Source organism: Lacerta agilis, chromosome 5 (genome assembly GCF_009819535.1).
Source record: "Lacerta agilis isolate rLacAgi1 chromosome 5, rLacAgi1.pri, whole genome shotgun sequence".
Lineage (NCBI taxonomy): Eukaryota > Metazoa > Chordata > Lepidosauria > Squamata > Lacertidae > Lacerta > Lacerta agilis.
Genome location: NC_046316.1, coordinates 17,408,827 through 17,431,835, shown reverse-complemented (window position 1 = coordinate 17,431,835; position 23,009 = coordinate 17,408,827). Strand labels below are relative to the sequence as shown.

Genomic DNA, 23,009 nt, shown 5'->3' with positions numbered 1-23,009 from the left:
AGTTTTTTTGGGGGAGCCACTGATCTACCGGTGATCTACCACAGACGTCCAGTGATCTACCGGTAGATCACGATCTACCTGTTGGACATGCCTGCTGTAAGCAATAGGAATATGCCTAAATCTTTTTTAAAGTCTTTTATAGGGGGGGGGGGAAACAGATCCTGAAGGAGAAGCAACAACTCACTTACGCCATCCTGATCACTATAAAGCAAATGTTGTAAGCATTTGTACTAAGAGGAATTCTAACAAATCCTCTTTTTGATCCAAACAGCATCACATGGACCCATCCAGCAACTTTTGCAATTACCGAACAGCCCTTCAGGGTGCAGCACAGAGATCTCAGACAGCACACAGCAGCAGGGAGAAAATAGTCATCCCCGTTTTCAACCTCTTCATTAAAGATATCTACTTTCTGCATAAAATACACACCAACCACTTGCCCAACGGACAGATAAACTTCAAGGTACGGCTTGTTTTGCAGGCTGCGAATGAAGCAGTTGCACAGCTACACGATGAGTGCTGCAGGCATACAAAACATCCAAGCAAAAGAACAGAATGCCATATGTAGTCAGTGAGGCTTGCCACTTGGCCATTTTTATACTGATCTGTTTGCATTCTGTTCCTTCAGAATAGGTTTGTCACAGCTTGCTCACAGCCTCACGTTCAAACTAGAGCAATTAACCAATCAGATTGCATTTGAAGTGAGTGCATCTCAACAACGACAAAAAAATTGGGTTACTTGCTATCACAACATTGAACACAAAACCTCTGTCTCCTGTGTCCCCATCTGTAGAAGATGGAAGTGCTGGTTGCATAATAGGCAGGGGATGAAACTCTTTTACCTAGTGGAAACAAAATAGAAAATTCTTTCCAGTAGCACCTTAGAGACCAACTGAGTTTGGTTTTTCAGTGTATCTGAAGAAGTGTGCATGCACACGAAAGCTCATACCAAGAACAAACTCAGTTGGTCTCTAAGGTGCTACTGGAAAGAATTTTCTATTTTGTTTCGACTATGGCAGACCAACACGGCTACTCACCTGTAACTTTTACCTAGTGGTTAGAGTGCCAGAACAGGACCTGGGAGGCCTGGGTTTGGCCACAACCCACAAAGCTCGGTGATGCCAGGATTGCACAGAGGAGCTGGTTGCATGATCTGATGCTTCTACATGGGAGGAGGGAGTGAGGTAGCTGCTGCCATCTGCACGATAGCAGCAGCTTTAAAAAGGCCCATTGCAGCTGTGCCAATGGAGGTGGCTGCAGATCCATAGGGATGCATCCAGTACTGTCCTAGTGCTTGTGCAACAAAACTCCTTGGGCTCTTCCTGCACACACACCTCAAACCAACTCTGGAGGGTTTGGGGGATTCTGGAGCACTTTCTGGAAGGAAGGGCGCATAGGGAGAGGAGGAGAAAGTTACGTTTTGTGCAGGACTGGATGCAGCCCATACAATTGACAAGCCTTTTGATGGCCCTGTTCCTGGGGGCAGGAGGGGGGGGCTGCACACTGTCACCTCTAACCGTTGAACTACAGGCTTAACCAAAGTTCAGAAGGTGGTAGGAAAAAAAACAATCATGAAATGCTGATTTGAATAATTTTATCTCACACAGAAGTTCTGGGAAGTTTCAAGGCAAATCCACGACTTTGTCACATGGAAGCAGGTGGAGTGTCCGTTTGAGAAGGACAAGAAAATCCAGAGCTACCTGCTCACCGCACCTATTTATAGTGAAGAAGGTAAGATTCTTCGGCAGCTCGCGCAAAATTTGCTCGTTTCCACAAACAACATGTGCAAGAGGCTCAACAGTGAAAGTGAAAATGAGCAGCTGTTGGTGCTGAATAGGAAGAGGAAGAGAAATAAACTCTGCAACCGACAAGCATAAACCACAAGGCACTATTCTAAGAATCCATTAGAGGATTCCTTCAGCTGTTAGGGCTCCGTTTGAAAGGACACATACTTGCAAGGCTGCTGACAGTAATGCAACCACAGTTTTTTAGGGTCCAAGAAGGCAGGTGTAGTTAAAATTATCCATGCTTTACAGAATACCATGGAGATAAGAGGGGGGAAATGTATTCTCTCTTTTATGTCTCCTAAAATGCTATCGTTTAACATCATTATGGCTGTGAAAGGAGAAGGGCTGTAGCTCTGCTTGAGTTGCAGGAGGACCAGATAGGGGTGGGAATGTTCCCTGTCCCAAGTTGTGGAAAGACACTGCCAGTCAAAGCAGTACTGAGCTAGGTTGGGCAATGTTCTCACTACATATAAGGCCACTTCCTATGTGATTAAAATCCTGTTACATGTTCTGACTGACTTCCCATCCTTCTCTGCCCCACCCTCCCAACCCTCAGCTTTGTTTATTGCATCATTTGAAAGTGAAGGTCCAGAAAATCATATGGAGAAAGACAGCTGGAAGACACTCAGGTAATGAAACCAGCTCCTTGGTTCTTTTTCATACTGCGAAATGCAACCCACACTACCGGCCTTTTGAGCCTTCAGAAATTTGGCATGGGAGCTACACATTAGGTAAAGAAGAGGTGCCGGCAAAGTTTGCCATGCTCATGGACTCCATCAGTTGAGAGGCGAGAATTAGAAGGCCATTAATTCTTCTCTAGCTCAAATGAAAATCAAAGCCATACATACAAGACTTCTTGGTCTATTTCTGCTCTGAAGGACTATACTGAAAGCCAAACACACAGACCATCCAGAGGAACATAACCCTCATGCAAGACATGATTGTGCAGTATGTGCAGGGAGCAAATGACATTGTACAATGCTCACTTTTGTTGAAAAACTCCTTGCAAATAGAAAGCCAACACAACCAGCAGAGGACTTCTCCCCGCAGAATGTTTTGTGTGGATTTTTAATATTTAACATGGATAGTATTGAGAAGTGATATTTCCCACCTGTAGCCTGAGGCACTACAGCCCATCAACATTCTGCAATCTTATTTTCACCTCATTTTGCCGCAAATTTCAATCCAACACAGTAGAACAGCTCTGAATTGCAGAGCAGCCAAGGCCTTGCTGGACCTAGGCTGGATCCAAAATCACTTTTTGGTTGAGAGATACAGTGTAGGTTTAGTACCTAAACTCAAGCCAGTATTAGTCTGGATTTTTTTATAGATAAAAAACAAACAAACCAGGGAACACCAGTTCCTATATCAAGGGCCAGAAACCTGATCTGTGGTCAGTTTTCAATACACGGTTGAGGACTGGCAAGTCATTATCAAATGATTGACAATATTGGGGCAAACTAAGTACGCCGGTAACAGAGAAAACAAGAAACCTAATCATCCAGCTAGGCAGTTGGAGATCCGAAGCCATGCTTAATGGGGCAGCCAGACACTAATAGCTGGGAACTTATACCAGCCAGTAATCTGAGCTGATCTCAAGTGCATTCACAGTTGCATCTGTTTCTCTTAATGTAACTTAAGGTGACAACATTTAAGACGATTTGCTGACGTTATCTTTTCATTTTTATCTCTTTGTTTTTAGGACAACTCTGCTCAACAGAGCCTGAGATTTTGGACTTCTGCTCTGGATTCTAAAGCACACACTAAAAAAAACATTGTTTTTAAAATCCTAGAAGACATGATTTGAAAAAGGAAGGCCTCACTGGTTGGGGTCTGTTTTGTAGATACAATACCTTTTATGAATTACAGAAGAAAAAAAATGTGCTAAATATTTCACATCAACCTTAAGGCACTTAAAAAAAATGAAGGATTTTGTTTTTTAACTATAAAAAGAAGAAGAAAAGTCAAGGGCCGGGCCCTGTTCTCAGAGATGAAATGGATTGTGGGGAGTGGTATCTATGGTGGTGTCTTATTGTGATGACATCCAGATCTTTATTTTCATGTTCGGTTTCTTCCACCTAACACATGCACAGTCTCAGGCGGGCTCAACATTTTGCAGGTTTGGTTTCCGCTATGCCTTGATCCACCCAACGCTTCCTGGAAATAAATGTTGCCGTGTGGGGCTGATGCGTTTGAAATCAGCAAGGCTTCCACAGGCCTAAAGAGGGACAAGCGCAGTTCCCAGAACAGGTGCAGGTTGACTAAGGACGGTATAAGCACAGAGCCCTTGGTTGAACTATAACCCTCATTTTGGGCGTCTGATATTTTTGAAGAGCTTGCTTCTCCTGCTGCATCACAGAAAACAGAAGGCAAAAAGCAGCTTCTAAGCCACACCTTGTTGCCCCCCCCCTTTTCCATCTAGTGAATTAGTAATCTGCCTATGAAAGCTCACACCGCAACAGATCTACGAGTTTCCAACGTGCCACACGTTTCTTTGTTGCTTCTATTGCAATGGATTCTACACTGCTACACTTCTGGAATTTCTTCTCAATGTTCTGGGTTTCCCTTTTTTCTTTATGCTGCTTTCCTGGCCTCATTTACTTTGTGGAGCACTAGAAAATTGTGCTCTTGGGGCCAATTTATACAGTCAACAGAGTCAAGCGGTAAAGCTTTGCCTGGAGTGTACCACTATAGACAGAGGGGTGGTGTTGCTTGCATGTGTGAATGTTCAAATAAAAGAAACATACTTTGGAGAAGATTTTTCTACCTAATATGCTAGATTTCTACATACGGTGCCTTGGATCGTAAGATACACTAATGTAAGGGAGTTCATGGAAGTCAAGTGTTCCTTCTCCTCCCCCCACTTCTTTAAAGGATCAGGGCTCCCTCCTGAACAATGTGGGATGGGGTACTGCAGCCTCCTTGGGAGAGGGGAAATCACCCCTAATTGGGCTTGGAGTTTACTTAAGTTCATGGAATAAAAATTTCCTGTCTCATCCTCTCCCAGCAGCTCCCTGCAACCCATCCCAAATAATTTAGGAGGGCTCGCAATCATCCAGAGAAGTGTCTTTTGTTTTTAAGAGGCCAAGATTGCCGCGAGGCAGGGGAACGGTGGGAAACTTTCTTTCCATGAACTTCCATAAGTAAACCTCTCTTAGGATCCAAGCCAATTCTTTTGTTTTCTGGAGTGCACACAAAAAGCCTATCCACCCCCCACCTGTAGCGGTCCAGACCAGGTCCAGCTTCACCATTTAATTCTGCCAGTTTTGTAAAGTTTGGTAAGATTGGCAGAAAGGTCGGTAGTCCTGCCCACCTGTCAGAGTTGGCCCATGGAGGTTGGGGGGGGGGAGAGATCTGGCCCACAAGGCCAAATAGGTTCCCCCCATCCCTGGTGTAAATAGACCCTCGACTGCAAGGAAACAGTGTGGGAGCCTCTGCGGTTCAGCACAAAGACTGTCTCCTTTAGTCTGGCCTTAAAAACCACTGTAGCAGCATGGCTGCTCCCCTCTTACATCAGAGAATAGTGCCTTACAAGGTATTGAAATTGTTTAGCGTACCTTCTTCTGCAACTCGGGTTGGAAGCAAGCAAAATAAAAATATGGATGTCTTTAAATAATAATAAAAAAACCAGCTACAGCTTTGTAAATAAACTGGAAGATATGGCACACGAACTAGAATATACCTACAGTAATGGTGCAGCAGAACTTATTTTTGTTACAAGGTTTGACAAGGTAAAACAGGATAATTGCTAGAGCCTCCTTCATCTTTCCTCCTCCCCTACCCCTCCTTTACTAGTCCCAAGAAGTCTTTAGTTTACATTTGTGTATTTATTTATCAGGGATTTTAAGAGAGGGAGAGTACAGTTGTCACAGTCTCAGCAAAAGATTAACTGCCGATGGTGTGTTGCCTTTTACAAACTAGCCTCTTGACTAACGAAATCCTTAAATTAGTCGGAGAGGGTCAACCAGAGTATTGCAACACAAGGTTCAAGGTGGACTTTATAAAAAGGCTTCACTAACTTAAGGTGAGCTCAAAGATCAGGTAAAATATTAAAGCCATTGGTAGCCAGTGTGGTTTCCTCTGGAAGTTGATATATTGCACCTCCCAGCAGCCTCAGCCGACAAAGCCAATGATCAGGGATAATGGGAGCAACTTTTAGAGGACCACATTGGCTATCCTGGGTTAAAACATCCTACAGTGAATTTGGGAACAGTTTGCTGCTGCCATGCATTGCTTCTATTGGTAGGCCAATTGCCTATTGATATTAGTTCATGTCCCCTGACCTTATGATAACGTATAAGAGCAATTTACCTGATTAAGTAACTTTTGTAGTTATAACTTTGTATTATATACAGTCATGCTCAGAGTAGGCCCACTGAAATCAATGGATATGACTAATCCATTTCAGCGTGTGTCTACTCAGACTGATGCTGGAGACAACCCAATATATGTAACATGAAGTCACCTTTTGATACCAAACTCCTCCTGGGATGATGGAGCTGGTTGTATAGTTATTGGTAACAGTGGAACTTGTAAGAGGTTGTCTAGACAATCCACCACATTCTGGTGCAAACACAGCTGTGCAAGACACAATTTCAAATTTATAAGCATTGCAATGCCTCCCTTCTTAATTTATTGTATTGCTTTGAGGAAACGCTTCCTACTCATTATAAATATCATATCATGCTATTTTGATATTTTCATTTTCCAGAGCCACACTATTTTCCCGTTTGCTCCTTAGAAAGACCTCAAGCTGTCGTCACACACAAACCGCATCACTTGATTACTCAGGCGGCAGCTGAATGTGTGAATTGACTCCAATAGAAGAGTATTGTGTTTGAGGTGCTCACCCACATGCAAAATAATCATTTGATGTTTCACTTTTCAAGTGACCAACATCCATATGCAAACCAGCCCATTTTGAACAAATCCCTACAGACCAAGTTTAGGAGCATATTCCAAAACCAATTAAGCTAGCCTAATTTAACTTATTTTTAATTGTTCTTGAGTATATGGCTAATTCACTGATAAGAATCGTTAGGCTTCAGATTTCTCAGTTGCTTAAAAATCTTGTTACTATCCAGCTTTTTCCCAATTAAGAGACAAAAAACAAACACCAAGCACTGGATTAAAAACACTTGTTTTAATTAAGTGATAATTATATATTATCATGTACCTACAACTTTCTTGAGAACAATTAAACTAAGACCCAGTAGTGGGCCAATTAATATACCATATTTGCAACACCTAAAAACATAAATGTGTGAAAAGATCTTACTATTCCATCCTATCCCTGTTTTCAAGTTAATACATGCTTCTCTTGGAAGAAAACTATCATTTTATTGAAAAAACAAATATGTTTTGCCAAAGCATTTCACTGCCACCACTAAAATTGTTCCACGAATAAGGCAAAACAAATGAACTAAACAAAAGCAATGGAACAGATTTATACACGTCAAAAGAGGAAGCAGAATATTATGTATTAACAGAAAGATGTCCCCACAAAGACAGAGACAGAATTAGTGGCTTTGATTATTTGTGACCTGCTGCTATCCCCCCCACCCCCCAATGCTGAAGTATTGATCTTCAGCCCTAGAGGTAAGAGAATATTTATACTGTATTATTACAGTGGGTTTTTTGCACTTTTGGAGATGTCCTAGCTAGCAACATTGTCAAACACTATGAAAGGGATTGTATATCAGCTTTGTTAATGTATTTGAAATTTACAAAAGGATGCTTTAAATTTCAGAGATATATATTTGAAATGCAGTTCTGGGACACTTTGTGTATACATATTCAAGAAGAGAGAAAAAGCTTTTACATGAATGTGCACTCCAGTGGTCAATTGGTTCTAGTATATATACTTGAAAAAGTGCCATTTCTACATGGCTTTCTATTATTATTATATTCTTTTTCTTTGGTTTGATACATTCCTTCGCCGTCCGTGTTTTTGTTATTCTGAGCTGAATTGCTACATATAAAGCTGTACCATAAAGCAGGATATTCTGTGTTTGACTAGATGTGCTTGCATTAATAAAATCAGAATTGCTTCAACCAGACAGCATAGATTGTCGTCACTTTTTCTGCTCCCAAAAAGTAGTAATTCAGAGGTTCCCAGGCCATTTTTCAATGTATAAAGCAGCAAGCTGATTGGATGAGGTGAACAAGAATGGTAGCTGAAGTTTCCAGTTCAAACATAAATCTGGCAAAGAGACAAGCCTCTCTCCCTCAGTGCACACCCATTCCCAGTCTCTGACAAAGATAATACTGGCCAACCTTATAAGATTGTTGTAACAATTACTAACATCCATTCAGCCTTTAAGCACTTAAGTGTCTCATTTATTTATTTATTTTAAAAAGGTAGCCTAATGAAACAGTACTCTTAGCCTGCTGACTATGTCGAAAAACATCCTAGCTAAGGAGACATTTCAGTTTCTGTCCTGTGTGATGGGGTCACGATATAATGCTAATGTTTTACCGATAGCCACTTCCATACCCTCCACTGCCCCACATGATAATCAGGACACAACCTGGATGTGGACCTGTGACCCTCCAGATATTGTTGGACTACAACTCCCATAATTCCTGACCGCTGGCCATGCTGATTAGGGCTGGTGGTTATAGTTGTCAGTTCAACTATATCTGGAGTGACACAGGTCCATAGCTGTCAACTTTTCCCTTTTTTTTAAGGGAAATTCCCTTATTCCGAATAAGATTCCTCGCAAGAAAAGGGAAAAGTTGACATCTATGCACAGGTCCCCCAGCTCTGCCCTACACCATCCAAATCCCCTATACAGTAACTGTACACTAGGTATCAAAAATAGGTCCCGAGAAGCATTAGGAAAGCAAACTTTCCTTCCAACACAGTCAAAGAAAGTTGGTTTTAACCCAACATAGAAATCTATGGCTGCTGGCCAACAAAATTAAAGATTTAGAATTACCTTACAAGCTGGGGGGCCCTCTATTTTTTTTTTTTATTTAGGCTTATTTCTAAACTGCTTATTGTTGAAATAAGCAGGGGATTGTATGAATAGAAAATAGACTCTAAAAATCATCAGTATAAAGCCTACCAAAATAAAAGAGCACCAGAAGATGGTAATACAAGGCTGCGGAGGCCAGGATTTCTGACACAGAAGAGCCCAAGCGAAGTGTGAAGGGACGTTTATAATAGGCCACAAAATGTTGTCATTTACGCACAAATGGGCAACTCCTGTTGCCCCCAGCAACACAAATTAAAGGCAACAGAGACCCCAAATTGACATTTTTAAATTTAGGCACCTCATTCGCCCTACGATGTGGCTCAACGCAGGAAGACAATCCGACAAAACGACTGCCGGGAGCAGGCCCAAGTGTCCCCATTGGCTGGTTGGGCCTGCTCCCAGGGGAACACCCAAACAAGGGCTGCCAGCATTGACCAATAGCCACACGATCTGGTCCGCCATTGGTCAGATTGCTTGCACGATTCGGGGCCTGGCCGCAGCATCGCCCACCCAGGAAGGTGAGCAGACTTACCCAGGCTCTTCACAAAGGAAACTCCAAGTATCCCTTTACTTTGTGAGGAGAAGTTTGCTGTTGAAAGGCACCTGCCCTCTTGTGTCTTTGGCAGTTGGTTGCCTAGCAACACTGTTTCTATTCCACCCCCCAGGATTCCATAGTCAAGAGTCATACAGTTGGAAAAGACCATGAGGATCATCTAGGCTAGTCCAACCCCTTCAAGCAGGAGCTAAGAAGCAGGAGGTGACTGAGTGACGGGGTGAGTTCTGCTATAGGATAAGTCGATGACAATAGAAACCTCTCCCTTACAAGAGGGAGAATAGTTTGTATATAGCACGAAGGGAAGGGTGTATTTTATATGCAAGGCAGATTGTGCAGCAGTAAGTCAGAGCACATGTTCTTTGCCACCACTAGGATTTTGGGAAGCCAACAATCACTGGGGAAAGGATTGAGTCATTTGCTTGCCATAGGCTCAGGACACAAAAGTGTGCCAGAGACTTTGGCTTAGTCACAGAACCTCTTCATATGGAATGTGTTTAACCCTAGCTGTTGGCTTTTAAGTGTGCAACTGAAATATAGTGCAAATGCAATGAACAGGTATTTGAGAACACCTGTGTCCTGCTGGTGTATTCATTCAAGAGTCTGGAATAGCTATGAGTGGCTTCCTATTGAGCGTACAGTTGGTGACAAATCCAGGTTACATTATGTGTGAAATAGTTTCCTGTTACATTCGTTTTTCAGTACCAAATACATAAAAGCAAAATGGCACTCAAAGACTCCTGTCATTGTTTGTAGCAGGAACAAACTGGACTACATCTCCAGAAAATGGATTTTAATTTCGCAAGACAAGTTTTAAGCATTCAGTAGGACAAGGATGAAGTGCACAAAATACTACATAAAAAGCTGAAGATCTCACATGCCACCATGTGGACACAAAAATTAAACTGATCAAGGTATATAGAAGTTGTATGTCAATGAGTCTTAATATTTGAAGCTACGCCTATCACAGGAGGAAGATAAAAACCTAAGCCACAGACATCTAGAATTCAGGGGCTAGAACGCACCTTGCAAGTTCTGCTTCAGGACCCAGCAATACTTGGTTATATTATTTAGCTATTACTTGTATTGCCTAGGGGTGAGTCACCATGTACAGTACACGTGCAAGACAGATGTAATTTATCTGTAAAACTTTAACATATTATTATTATACACTGAGGCATTCAGCTAGAGGCAGTTTAGCACCTGAGCAAAACTGGCAGAGCAATGATTTACCACATAGCAAGCTAAGAAAACTAGCCACAAACAGGCAAAATACTTGGGAATACAAATTACAATGAAAAATATTGATTTGTTCGAGAATTATAACAAAATATGGAGAGAAATTTAAAAGCAATTGGACACTTGGCAGAAATTAAAATTATCACTTTGGGGCAGGATCTCAACGATAAAAATGATGGTATTACCAAAATTGCTGTTTCTATTCCAAATGCTACCAATAATTAGTAAATACCAGATATTTGAAAAATGGAGGAGGGACATCACGCGATTTATATGGCAAGGAAAGAGACCAAGGGTAAAATATAAAATACTAACAGATTCAAAGGAAAGAGAGGGCTTTGGATTACCAACTTTGAAATTATATTATTACGCGGCTTGCTTTGGTTGGATTAAAGATTGGGTCATGCTGAGAAATACTGAGATATTAGACATGGAGGCGTGGAACAACCGATTCGGCTAGCACTCATATCTGGCATATGGTAAAGTGGAGGTTAATAAAGATTACCTAAACCACATAATCAGAAAACCCCTTTATAATTTATGGGCAAGTCACCGTTGGCTACTTGAGCCAAAAACACCCTGGTGGGTATCTCCACTGGAAGTTATAGGCTTCAAAAAATTAAACATGCAAAAGACTTAGCCAACATATGATTTATTAATGAAAGAACAAGGAGCAATGAAATTAAAGTCATGTGAGGAGATTAAAATACATTGTAGTAGCTGGCTACAATATTATCAGATTGCAAATTTATTTAAAGAGGACAGGAAGAATGGCTTCGAACAAGGAATTTCAAAGTTGCAAAATGAGCTGTTAAAATCAGATAAATGATTAATATCGAAAATGTACAATTTATTATTGGAGTGGGCGTTAAAAGATGAAATTATTAAGGAAACAACGATAAGACGGCCGCAAGGCCTGGACAAAACAATTGATTTAGATAGGTGGGGGAAGTTACGGAGCCAAGATATAAATTTCACCGCATGCTATCTGATAAGGGAAACTATCATGAAAATGTGCCACCGCTGGTACCTCACCCCGGTGAAATTGGCCAAGATGCATTAAAAATATTCCAATTTATGCTGGAGATGTTAAGTAGGAACCCTTTTTCATATGTGGTGGGGGTTGCGGGCTAATAAAACAGTTTTGGATTTAGATTCATGAGGAATTTTTTTAAAAAAAACTTTAAAATCACAATATGTAAAAAAAAACCTGAAGCATATTTGCTGGGCTTATTAACGGATGATATTCCTAATGACAAGAAAAATATATTCCTTTATGGAACAGCAACGGCAAGGTTATTGGTCGCAAAATACTGGAAAACAACAACAATACCAGAAGTGCTGGAATGGAGATTAAAAATTTATGAGTTTGTGTCATTGGCGAAACTAACAGCGTTGGTAAGAGGAAGCTCTACTCAGAAAGTCAAGAACGAATGGGAAAGTGTAGATTTATATATGAAGAAATATGGAAAAGAAAATTAGCTAATAGTAAATATAATGGATTATTAATTGCAAGGTTATTGGATAATAATGTGAGGAATGTGTATATTAAGAATAAAAATAAATAACATGGCAGAATACATAATACCAATAAAATCGCATATGGGTGAGGGAAGCAGGGAGAGAGGGGATGCATAAGTAATATTTGAAGCTTTTTATTCTTTATAACGCTTCAGCTGTTTATTTGTGAACTTTTTTGAAGTTTTGACATAATTTTCAATACAGATTTTTAAATAAAATAAAATAAAAATAAAACTAGCCACAAACCTTGCCAGTGACTCCATCAAACGCAGAATCAGAGTTCTTCAGTGAACACACCTGCAGGGCAGAAATGTAGTATGCCAATAAATCACTAATTAATCTACAAAAGAGACTAGCCCACAAAAAAGTACTAGCTCGCCTGCCTACGTATACAATAATATGAGTACTTAAAGTAACTTTTGCAAAAGCATTTCTGCTTGGTGCCATGGAGCATAATCTGAGCTGTGTCTACTCAGAAGTCAGTCCTATTGAATTCAGTTGGGCTTACTCTCAGGTAAGTGGTCCCAGGACTGCAGCCTTATTCACCAGCGAATTTTTCCAAGTGTTCATTCTGGGGAACGGCTACACACACAGGACCTTGGTCTGGTCGGCTCCTGTGATGGTACTTGTCTTACACCTCTGAATCCCTTAACCTTTGGGTCAGGATAGGCAGCCTGTGACCCATGGCCTAATTTCGTGGGTGGAAAAGAGGGCGAAAGGCAGGGAGAGGGGGTGTTCCCCCACATCAGATTACCCTCAATAGGATGCAGCCCTCACCAAAGAAAAGGTTGCCTACCTGTTTTAGGCAATGGTAATTCAAGAAGAGGCATTTCTGGGATAAGCGTAGTTTGACTCTGGAAACTTGGCTTTGAGTGCTCTTTTTCTGTACTTCCACACCTAGTGGTCTCTGCTGTCAAGAAAAGCCTTTCTTCTGCTTAGGCCTTCACCAAACATTTGTTTCTATAGGCCTCTGAGTAACCAGATAACTGAGTTCTGGTGAGAAAGGAAGCTCTTACTAATAAGGATGAGATCATGGATTGAGTACACCTGTGTTCTTTAGTGAAGGCTGTGAGCTCAAGGTCAATTCGGCTGCCTGCTTGATTAACAGCAACTGTGGATCTGTGAGAATCCACTTACTGAAGTCCTGGAAAGATAGTGTCAGCTGAGCTTCTGGTTGCTTGGACAATTCTGATGCTGTTCTTAGGTCATTCTCTAGAACAGTGTTTCCCAAACTTGGGACTCCAGGTGTTTTGGAACAACAATTCCCATCATCCCTGACCACTGGGTCTTGCTAGCTAGGGATGATGGGAGTTGTAGTCCAGCAGCAGCTGAAAACCCAAATTTGGGAACCCCTGCTCTAGAAGTATGAGTTATCTGCAGGGGCATCCGGTAAGGTCAGGAGGACTCTTTACCCAGGCTTGGGGACAACAGGGAGTAGCGGCAGCTTATTATTTTTGCAAGGTCTGGTTGGTGGTGGACTCAGGTTGGATTTTTGTTGCTGCTTAGTCCAAACAAGATTCCTTACTTCCTGGGTTTGGGCAATCTTGGACTGACTTTATGAGGTAGATGCCAAGGCTGCAGAAAGTGTCCTGCTCTTTCTCTCTTTTGATTTAACCTGATGGTAAGCAGCTTTGCTGCCCCTCCCTGTGTTTCAGACAAGACTTAAGAAAGGAATGGTAAAACTATCTCCTGCCGACTTCCACGGCTGCAAACCCCTTCTCCCCTGCCAACATGTAGCCTCTTTCTGACTTGTCATTATATCACCTCTCACTTCCCTCTACAGCTCTCTTCTTTGGGACAGCCTACAGTAACCTAATCAAATTGCTACTTTCCTTTTCCTTTTAAATGTTTCTTCCCTGGGAAAAAGAAAGCAACTCTGTTGGTTCCGTCCTTACGAGAGCACTCTGATAACTAGACCTTGACTGCAAGTTGTGCTCTTGTGTATTTCAATAAATTTGCTGGTTTCTAGACAGCTCCACCGAACAGCTGCTTTTTTGTCTAGGAGTCAGAATAGGAATCTAGTTCACTTAAGCAAAATCACCCTCAGTTATTCATGGTCCAGAAGGACTTATTCACAGAACAGTTTGCCCTAAGAAGTGGAGTGAAAATAAAAGGAGCAGATTCAATCTTGCCAACTAAATCTGTAGAATGACCTTATTCAGGATGCTACAGCTTTGACCAACTCCTCTATACTGTCTTCTCTGGGAAGTTATTGTTTCCCACTTATAGGAGATGATGTGAATATATGCTTTCAATTGTCTACTAGGTACGTCAGAACAAACTAGACAGGCTGTGTTGATGCTTCACAATTTGGCAAAAAGAAAGGGGAATTTAAACACTGGGCATTTATTTGCTGATGAACAGTGACAGAAATGAGACAGTTTGATCCTTGCATACCATGCAATTTACTTTTGATTAACACTGAACAAACAGGGTCTTGTTCTATTTCTCAGTGAGTAGAGACAGGTCAAGACGCCTTCTCATAAAAGCTGTAATTAATCCCACAACAAAACACAGCATGGGTGATAGGAGTTCTTCCCTAGGAAAAGCTTTTTTTTTTTTAAGAGTATTTGCTTGGAGTTGCATTTGTTAGAGGAAACTGAATTCATATAGGAATCCTAATCTCTCTCATAGGAGATTAACAATTCACAATTTATCCAGCTGTGAAACCAAAAGGACAGGTATGAGCAACACCCAAAGATGCACAGCAAATACAAGATCAAGCATTACAATTTTACTTCCATGGAAGCAGAATGTGGGCCTTTGGTAGCTGACACAGAAAGCTCCCCATGATAATCAGGTCTGCTCTACACATTCAGTGCTGGACTCTGAGAACTGCTGAACGGTCAAGATCAAACTGATGTATTATGTAGGCTGCTATGGCTTCAACCCTATGAGACTATTTGAAGTTATTACTTACGACACCCTTCATTAAAATTATTCTGGGTGGTGTACAAATGTGTAAATAAAATTCACTCCACCACAGAAATAACAGCTTTAAAACAGATAACAAAAGGAAATCCAAAAAAACTAAGTGGGATAAAATATTATTCCAAGAAATGCAATATATTCTTTAAATTTCCCTTACTTTGTTATAGTGAAGGTAACACCAGGTACCTCACAAGCAGAATAATAAGCTTTTGAATATGGCCAACTTCACAGGACCTACAAAGTGGCCTGAGACAAATATTCTGACTGTAGACAACTGGTTAAATCCAGATTAACTGTGGAATCAGTTTGGGTGCCCTGGGATATTTTACACTTGTTATTCTCAACTTCCCTCTTGCTAAATGATGCACAGCAAAGGAAGGGAAGTTTCAAAAGCAGTTTATGACGCAGCATGGGGGGGCGGGGGCGGGTCAGCCAAGCAAAAGTCAAATCTCACCAGGCTATTGCAAATCCCATACATGAGCCTAAATATGGATCCTTGCCAAAGGGATCAAGCAGCAAGTTATGTGGGAGTTCTGCAGTTGGCTCTCCTAATCTATCCCCCCCCTAAAAAAAAGTTAGGTGTATACATTAGCCCCACATCAATTCATCAGTGCAAGAGCCCCCTCTCCCATGGCTCCCAAACTATTAGCTGCAAGGAAGACATACAGGGACAATAACAGGGCCTGGATGTTTTCTGCTGCAGGGACCCCTTCCCCTATTGTAGATTTTTCAATTTGGGCTTACTGCCCAAGATTCTCAGTGCAGTTCCAATGCTGAAAAGCCACCTCCTCCATTATTTTACTAACATCATTTGTTCTGGAGCAAACATGTTATTGGTCTGATCCAGCTGGTCTCTTATGTTCTTAAAGCAGTTAATCTTCCATCTTCTGTCTTGCTGGCCATTTTCCCAGATACTGAATCGCAAGGGAGTTCTCTAACAGATTAAAGAATCTGGTGTTGGGAAATTTCTTCTACGGATTGGCACTTGTGTGACTGAAAGTTCATTTGGTTGGGCATTTCTTATTCAGCTACCAGAATGATACATTGAACATTGCAAAATGTGAAATTAAAAGCAAAGAAAGAGTATTGCTATTACGCTGATGAAAGGTTGTTGGAATGTGGGGGCATTCTTGGAAAACAAAACCAGGAACTCATAGCATTGATATAGCTCTTTACCTTTGTCCGAAAAGACAGATATGGTATCAGCCTGTGAAGGTATCGAAGAATGAAATCAGTTCAGATATAGCAGGAGCAAAGTGTAGATAGTTAACCAATAAGGGTGGCTTCCCAACTCCATCTTCAATCCATTAGCCTTCTTTATTTGAAATGGGCAGGAAAAACAGCACCTATATCAGATGCCACTTTGATTTTAAAAACCAACAAACCCTGTCGTGACTGTTCTTTGCAGCATCCCATGTAACAGAAGCTATGCACCTGATTTCTCATGCAATTGGATTTCTATGCATCCGATTCCTCACAGAAAATATGCCGTCATCTTCAATCTACAGTCGTAACTTGTATCTTTAGAAGCACATGACATTTGCTTTCTTTTTTGCTGGCCACACTACACTATATGCATTCGCAATGCGCTTTAGGGCTGCAGCACATTGCTTCATGACCTCAAAACAAGAAACCAGTCCTATATTAAAACACAGTAGTATTCAATTTAATTATAAAGAGAAGACAACAGCAAGCCAACTTGCATTACATTCTCTCCACTTCAGACAAGTTACATTGTTCTTCACAATGTTATAAAGGCAAATTACATGTTTTTAAAAAAGATCAGTGTCCAGAACTATTTTCAAACAGTACATAGTCTTTCAGAGCTAAAAGCCGTATTATTTTCATTGCCCACGAATTCAATTGGCACAATGCTCCCAGTGTTCCTGTCGCAGACCCCATTTGAAACGGATAAGAGACTGCACAAAAGCACAGCTCCGCTTTCCTGCAACTCTTGTTCGTTTCAATGGGGCCTGAGCAGGAGACATTATTGTGCCCAGTGCCAAAAGTAAAATAAAACAGCCCCAAGTTAGCAAGTGATTGCCGTCTTTTCTCCTGTCCCCTCTCCCAAGTGACAGAGACTTCAACACTCACCTGAAGAACAAAGGATATCAGAAGTGTAATAACGAGGCAGTGAAATGAACTGCTTATGTTCAAGACAGCATTTCTTTCTACATCCCAAAACATGCAAAAAAAATTTATTTGGCCAGTAGCTAGGATAAGCAGACAGCATACAAGATCAATTCATTTACAATCCAATAAAGAACAGCAATGCAATATTATTGTAAACTGTCCAATGTTCTTTCTTTTAAATACCTTAAATACATATTTTTGCAAGTTGATTTATGTACCTGATGGTTAATAAGGCGAATTCAGTGATTCTGGCTGCACAACATACCATGTTTTTTTGCATATAATTCTCCACAGGCTCTTGCCTCAGGGCTTTATTCTTCCCACGGAATGCATACGTACTTATAGTGTCCCTTTCTAAAAAAAAACTACAGTGAAGCAAGCAGCACAGAATAATGATAGGCAGTGGAGAAGGCAGTTTTTCATTCAGTTGTGACTCTTATTCCCACATAATGCAAATCTGAAAAAATGAAAATGTTAAAAGAAAAATCTAGATGCAGAAACGTTAATATACTCTGTTCTTGTTCCCTTTTCCCACAACCCCCCCCCCCATGCAGTTAGACATGTTAAAAGCAAACTGAAATGCTTCCTTTCGCTCAAGTGCCTGATCTGGTGCAATGTGTAGGTAACAGCTGGCCAGAGAAAGGTCTCTGAAATCATCTTCAGCGAGAGAGAGGCACTGCATTATTTTTTTAGCTGAGTTATAATTAAGGCTTCAGAACGATGCTGGTTCATAGCAGCTCGAGAGTCTTAGGATTGCACTGAGGATCATTTAACCTATTGCTTCACTGTTAGTCCTGTACGCCTGCTTACGCAGGTGGGTCTCAATCTCCTCCCTGAACACCAGCATCCCTAGGTGAGAGTGAGAGGCCTCATTCATGGCTTTAGACTGGATACACATGCGATATTGCTCCGGAGTCAGTTCATCGGCACAATGCTTCTCATGCCAGAGATGAAAGAGGCCAGGGACTGGGGTCCTGGCCACAATTAGATCGCCATGCAAGTACTTTCGATAAAGGTGGACGTCTTCTCCACCCCAGCCTTTGACTTCCAAGTCAAACCCCCCTGCAATAAATCAAAGACAGAAATCAGAAATGCCGTAATCAAATTACTTCACAAGCAGAGGTGTAGAGAAGATACATTCATTTTCAAGATCATACATTTCCAAGCAAGATAAACCAGCAGGGCTCACAAGGTTCAAAGATAATTAAAAGCAGAGATATCAAGTTGCAAGTCAGGTAATAAAAGGCAAGTCCTTGTCAGAAGAGCTTCAGATTCTAATCACCTAGGAGTCAACAAAATTTTATGTATGTAATCACTAACAGAGAAGGGCAACCTGTTTAACAAAGATGATCACATCTTAAATTTTAGTTGGAATTATTCAACTGTTGTCCTCAGTTGTGAACAGCTTCCAGAACCTAGATCCATCAGAAATCATGAAAAATCTGCACAATGAGTGCAACCATCTTGCTGCTAATTCTTTAGTAGTTATTCGCCATTTTTAAAACATGAAGATGGCAAAAAATGAAGTCCGAGAACTCTTGTAACTGAAAGATAGGTGAAAGCCAAAAATGGGGAACCCATAACACTCCAAAGTTTGTTCAGTGCCCACCAACCTCAGCCAATGGTAAGGAATTAAAGGAATGGAGTACAACAATCTCTGGAGGACCACATATTCCCCATCCCTGATATAAGCTAATAATTGCCTATAAGCTCTGCAAAAAAGCACACATGCTAGTACTCCGGTTCTGATGTCATAAAAAATCTTATTCCTGAAAGTGAGGAATTAGTTTCCAGATTCATTAAGGGAAGCTACGTCTAATCATATTGCATTTTTTCATGGAGAATACAGGATAGGCAGAGTTTGAGTTCTCACCCAATTTTCATTAGCACATATTTTACAAGAAAGCACTGCCATTTATACATACACTTTCCCATTCAACAATCTCCTCTACTCTCAACTGCAGTTAAAGCAAGCAATAAAGCAAAGAAATATTAGTCATTGCAATTTATCATTTATTTTATTTATTAAAAGCATTAAAAGAATAAAATTCAGTATTAAACACAATACTGCAAAAAGAACAGAAGTAGCATAAAATGCACCCTTTCTGGCAGAAAAAAAAATACTAAAATAATTAGCCCAGGTGTACAATAAGATACAAGTAATAAACAGAAGTCCAGATTATAGAAAAACGTGAGTTGTTTAAAAGCAAAAAAATGTATAATATGGGCACGGCAAATGAGCAATTGTCAGCAATTGCCAAATTTTGTAATAAAAAAGTTTCCTTTAAAAATCAGCAAGAGTTATTTAAGGCCCTCAAACCAAACAACAATCAATGGGAACACACAAAATTACCAAGACTGATGAATTCTGTAGCAAAATTGGTTTCTCGTTTCTCCTTTTCTTTGGAATTGTTTCTCATCTCCCTACCCAAACTCTCGTTCCACTGAATTGGCTTTATTTGTCTCCTCCAGTTATCCCCTAGGAATTGTTCCTCTTCTTTAGATAACCTACTCCTATGGCACTATGGACATACTCATCTTTCATGGACAGGGAACTAAAAAATCAAGAAGCTGGAGCGGAGTCACACATACTTAGGGCTTGGGCTGCCCACAGACAAACAGGAAGTAATAATAATTTGCCTTAATTAAAAATATGAAGAAAATATTGGTGCATTTTTTAAAAGCAGCATTAATATTGTACAGTAACTAAAATGAGACATAAAGCTATCACACAATATCAAAACTCAGTTAAGCCACAAGATGGTGCCAACATATATAGACAAAACTAAGCTGTGAGGCTTGTGCTAGCTTTTTAAATACTCGAGTAAGAAATCACATGGGTGAATAACTCACACATTTTTTTCTACAAAGTTCAAGAACCATGATTTAATTAAGTATGCCCTGGGTGTCTTTAGACTGAAAGGCCGGACAGAAATAATGCAAAGTAATAGTTTCCTGGAATAAATCATTTCTCTTTCTTAGTGAGAGCAAGAGTCACTTGAACTGGGAACTTGTGCAGAATATCCAGCAGGAAGCAACATTCCCATGTCAATCAGTAAACAGAGGATACCTGACAAAATCCAAGACAAAAATCATAAAGCAAAGCATCTTACCGACAGCCAAGAAATCTGTTCGATACTGACAAGTCATCCCAAAACCAAAATCCCTCCAAAAACCAGAATCCTTTTTGTGCACCTACAATTATAAAAGTATGCATATTTAGGCATTTTGAGAAGAAACAGGACCTGAAATTAATTATCCCAGTAAACAATTCACTCACCACCCACTAGGGATGGGGGAGAATTTCAGTTCGATTTGCATTTAAAGGTACCTAATTGGCAGTTTCCAAAACAATCTGAGAACCGAAGCACAGCTGTCCTTTGAATTTTGCAGTTGTCTAGCCAAGTACCATGTACAAAAATGCATACACAGGGGTAAAGTGTCCATAAAGATGTACAGTATGTGTTAGTGAAAACATACAAAAACTTTGCATTGTCAAGAGGCACTGGAAACAATGACATCAAGGCAAAACTAGGCATAACAGGCAACACAAGTTTAATGCCAAAAATGGCATGCAGGCTACCCGCTTTCTCTATAACAACATATGGTCATAATGTGCCTTGAATGCGTTTTCGCTAGGATTTCCACCTTTGTTGTCCCATCAAGTTCAAGCTGAAGTGAGACTAAGGAAGCAATCCTAACTCGCCCCACCCACAGCCTGGCTTCATGACTGCAAAGCCAGCCTGGAGCTGGTGCACTGGTTGGGCCCAGGCCACACCTGATGCAGCAGCAGGGATAACACAGGATTTAATGGATCCTGGGTTGGCTCAGCCCAGCAAAGCACAGTTTGAAGGCTTTATGCTTCTGGGATCCTGCTGGCGGCACTTCCATATGCACATTTGGCAGGCAGAAGTCGGTGCAAAGTAATCAAAGCACCCTATGTAAAGAAACACACAGCGCAATTCTTCTTCTTAAGTCCTAACAGCCACGCTTCTTGCATGTAGAAACTGAACACAAGCAGGGCAAGAGCACTGACCTTGCTATCTCCTTGGCCTTCTATGAACTCCCTGTTTGATCCCCAGCTTTAGCAGGCTTCCTTGACCACAGCTGTGGAGGCTCCCTACTTTACAGCTTTACATGCAGCAGCATGAATAGGACATTAGCCTACCCCGTACTCAAGCCAGTGTGCTACACATTACACAGTAACAGATTTCCAGTTTTGCCTTCATCAAATGTTTCTCAGCTTTTTTCTTTAATGAAGCAAACACCATGTATCATTAGGAACATGCCATTTTAATTTTTCCGCAAATGGTGTGGTAGAATCGTTCACCTTTGACCAATGACTCTGATACTTTTTTTAAAAAAAAACTGAACACAAAACTCTGCAAGCTTTGCAAGATGTTTGTATGCATCATTCGTAGATGCTGCTGAATTACTGTCATTTTTACTGAAAAGTGTGGGGTAAATTCTGCAGTACAGGATCAGGTTTAAGGTGCTGGTTTTAACCTTTAAAGCCCTATACGGCCTAGGACCGTCGTACTTACAGGACTGCCTCTCCTGGTATATCCCACGGAGGATCTTACGGTCTTCAAATAAAAACATACTGGAGATCCCTGGTGGAACGCTCTGTTACAGGAGACTAGGGCCCTGCGGGACTTGACATCTTTCTGCAGGGCCTGCAAGATGGAGCTGTTCCACCGGGCCTTTGGCCAAGGCACAGTCTGACCCCCCTCTCTCCTTCTGTAATCCTCACAGAACTCTAGCCCAATGGTTGCCATTAATTTGGTTCCGAATTGATTTTAGAATGTATTTTAATTAATTGTGTGATTTTATGTACACTGTGCTATTTTCACTTGCTGTTAGCCGCTCTGAGGGGGGGTTCAAATAAATTTTTATGATGATGATGATGATGAAGAAGAAGAAGAAGAAGAGGATAACTGGCATTAGCACCAATCTATATGTAGATAAAGCTATAATCTTCCTTCTCAATTTTTTTTATCTTTGGGTTAAACGAATGAATAGTGGGGAATTTAGGAAGCTTTTAAATAGTTTGGACTATGGAACATTTAAGGAACATGCAATTTAAGGCTTACTAGTATCTGTTTGGTTACTTATTTTTTTTCCCAAATTCTTCTGAGTTGATTGTTCTTGAGTAAATTGCTGAAATCTTTATTTGCTCTATTTATTTCACATTTTGGTTCCCCCTGCCTAGCATTTAATGATTTACATGCTTCTTGGCATGTAAATGAATGTGCTCATTTACACATTTGTTTTATGTTTCAGTGAGTGTTGAATTTATAAGTTTTCATCATCCCATGCAGTGTTTTAAATATTTCAAATTTCTTTTTCTTTTGATCTGACTCTTGTCCTCTCTGCTTAATGGAGAAGGCTCAACAGAGCTAAATTTAAAGGACCTACTTTCCATGATAAACAGTTCTTCCATCAAACACTGCATTGAAGCCGCTACGGTTAATATGGAGAACAAGGTTTTTAAGCTTCTTTAAACTCCAGTCACTTACCAACTGCTGCTCCACAGGGGGTGGCACATCTTGATTAGCATAGACAATGGCAGGATTATAAAGGCTGAATACCACAGGATAGAAAACTTTCTTCCCTACAGAGACAGGAGAGATTCGTTACTCCTTATGGGACATCTTTGGGCAGAAAAAAGCAGCTGCACATTTCCTCTGTTTTTTTTATTAAACAGTAATCCATCTAACAAGCAAAATAAAAGAAAAAAGTTTGCCTCTTAAGACTTTTGCTCAAAAAACCCATGTTATGCATCAATCACAGCACAAAGGGGGAACGGAACCAAGCATGCACAGCCAAATATTATATTTGGGTCTGGAACGAGAGCATCAAATA

General features: G+C 40.7%; 2 protein-coding genes across 7 annotated transcripts in view; one reads left to right on the top strand and one right to left on the bottom strand.

The window, feature by feature from the left end:
• The window catches only part of RASGEF1A (RasGEF domain family member 1A), a 222,108-nt gene extending 214,262 nt beyond the window's left edge, over positions 1-7,846 (top strand). For all 5 annotated transcript variants that reach the window (XM_033148746.1, XM_033148743.1, XM_033148745.1 and 2 more), the window contains 4 exons: positions 272-463; positions 1,608-1,731; positions 2,344-2,416; positions 3,490-7,846. In XM_033148746.1, coding sequence (XP_033004637.1) covers positions 272-463; positions 1,608-1,731; positions 2,344-2,416; positions 3,490-3,514 — 414 coding nt within the window. In that variant the 3' untranslated portion in view covers positions 3,515-7,846. The remainder of the gene's footprint in view (positions 1-271; positions 464-1,607; positions 1,732-2,343; positions 2,417-3,489) is intronic.
• An 8,809-nt stretch (positions 7,847-16,655) lies between these two features.
• CSGALNACT2 (chondroitin sulfate N-acetylgalactosaminyltransferase 2) overlaps positions 16,656-23,009 on the bottom strand; it is a 31,145-nt gene continuing 24,791 nt past the window's right edge. For both annotated transcript variants that reach the window (XM_033148742.1, XM_033148741.1), the window contains exons 6-8: positions 22,664-22,758; positions 20,258-20,339; positions 16,656-18,206 (exon numbers count right to left, since the gene is read on the bottom strand). In XM_033148742.1, coding sequence (XP_033004633.1) covers positions 17,914-18,206; positions 20,258-20,339; positions 22,664-22,758 — 470 coding nt within the window. In that variant the 3' untranslated portion in view covers positions 16,656-17,913. The remainder of the gene's footprint in view (positions 18,207-20,257; positions 20,340-22,663; positions 22,759-23,009) is intronic.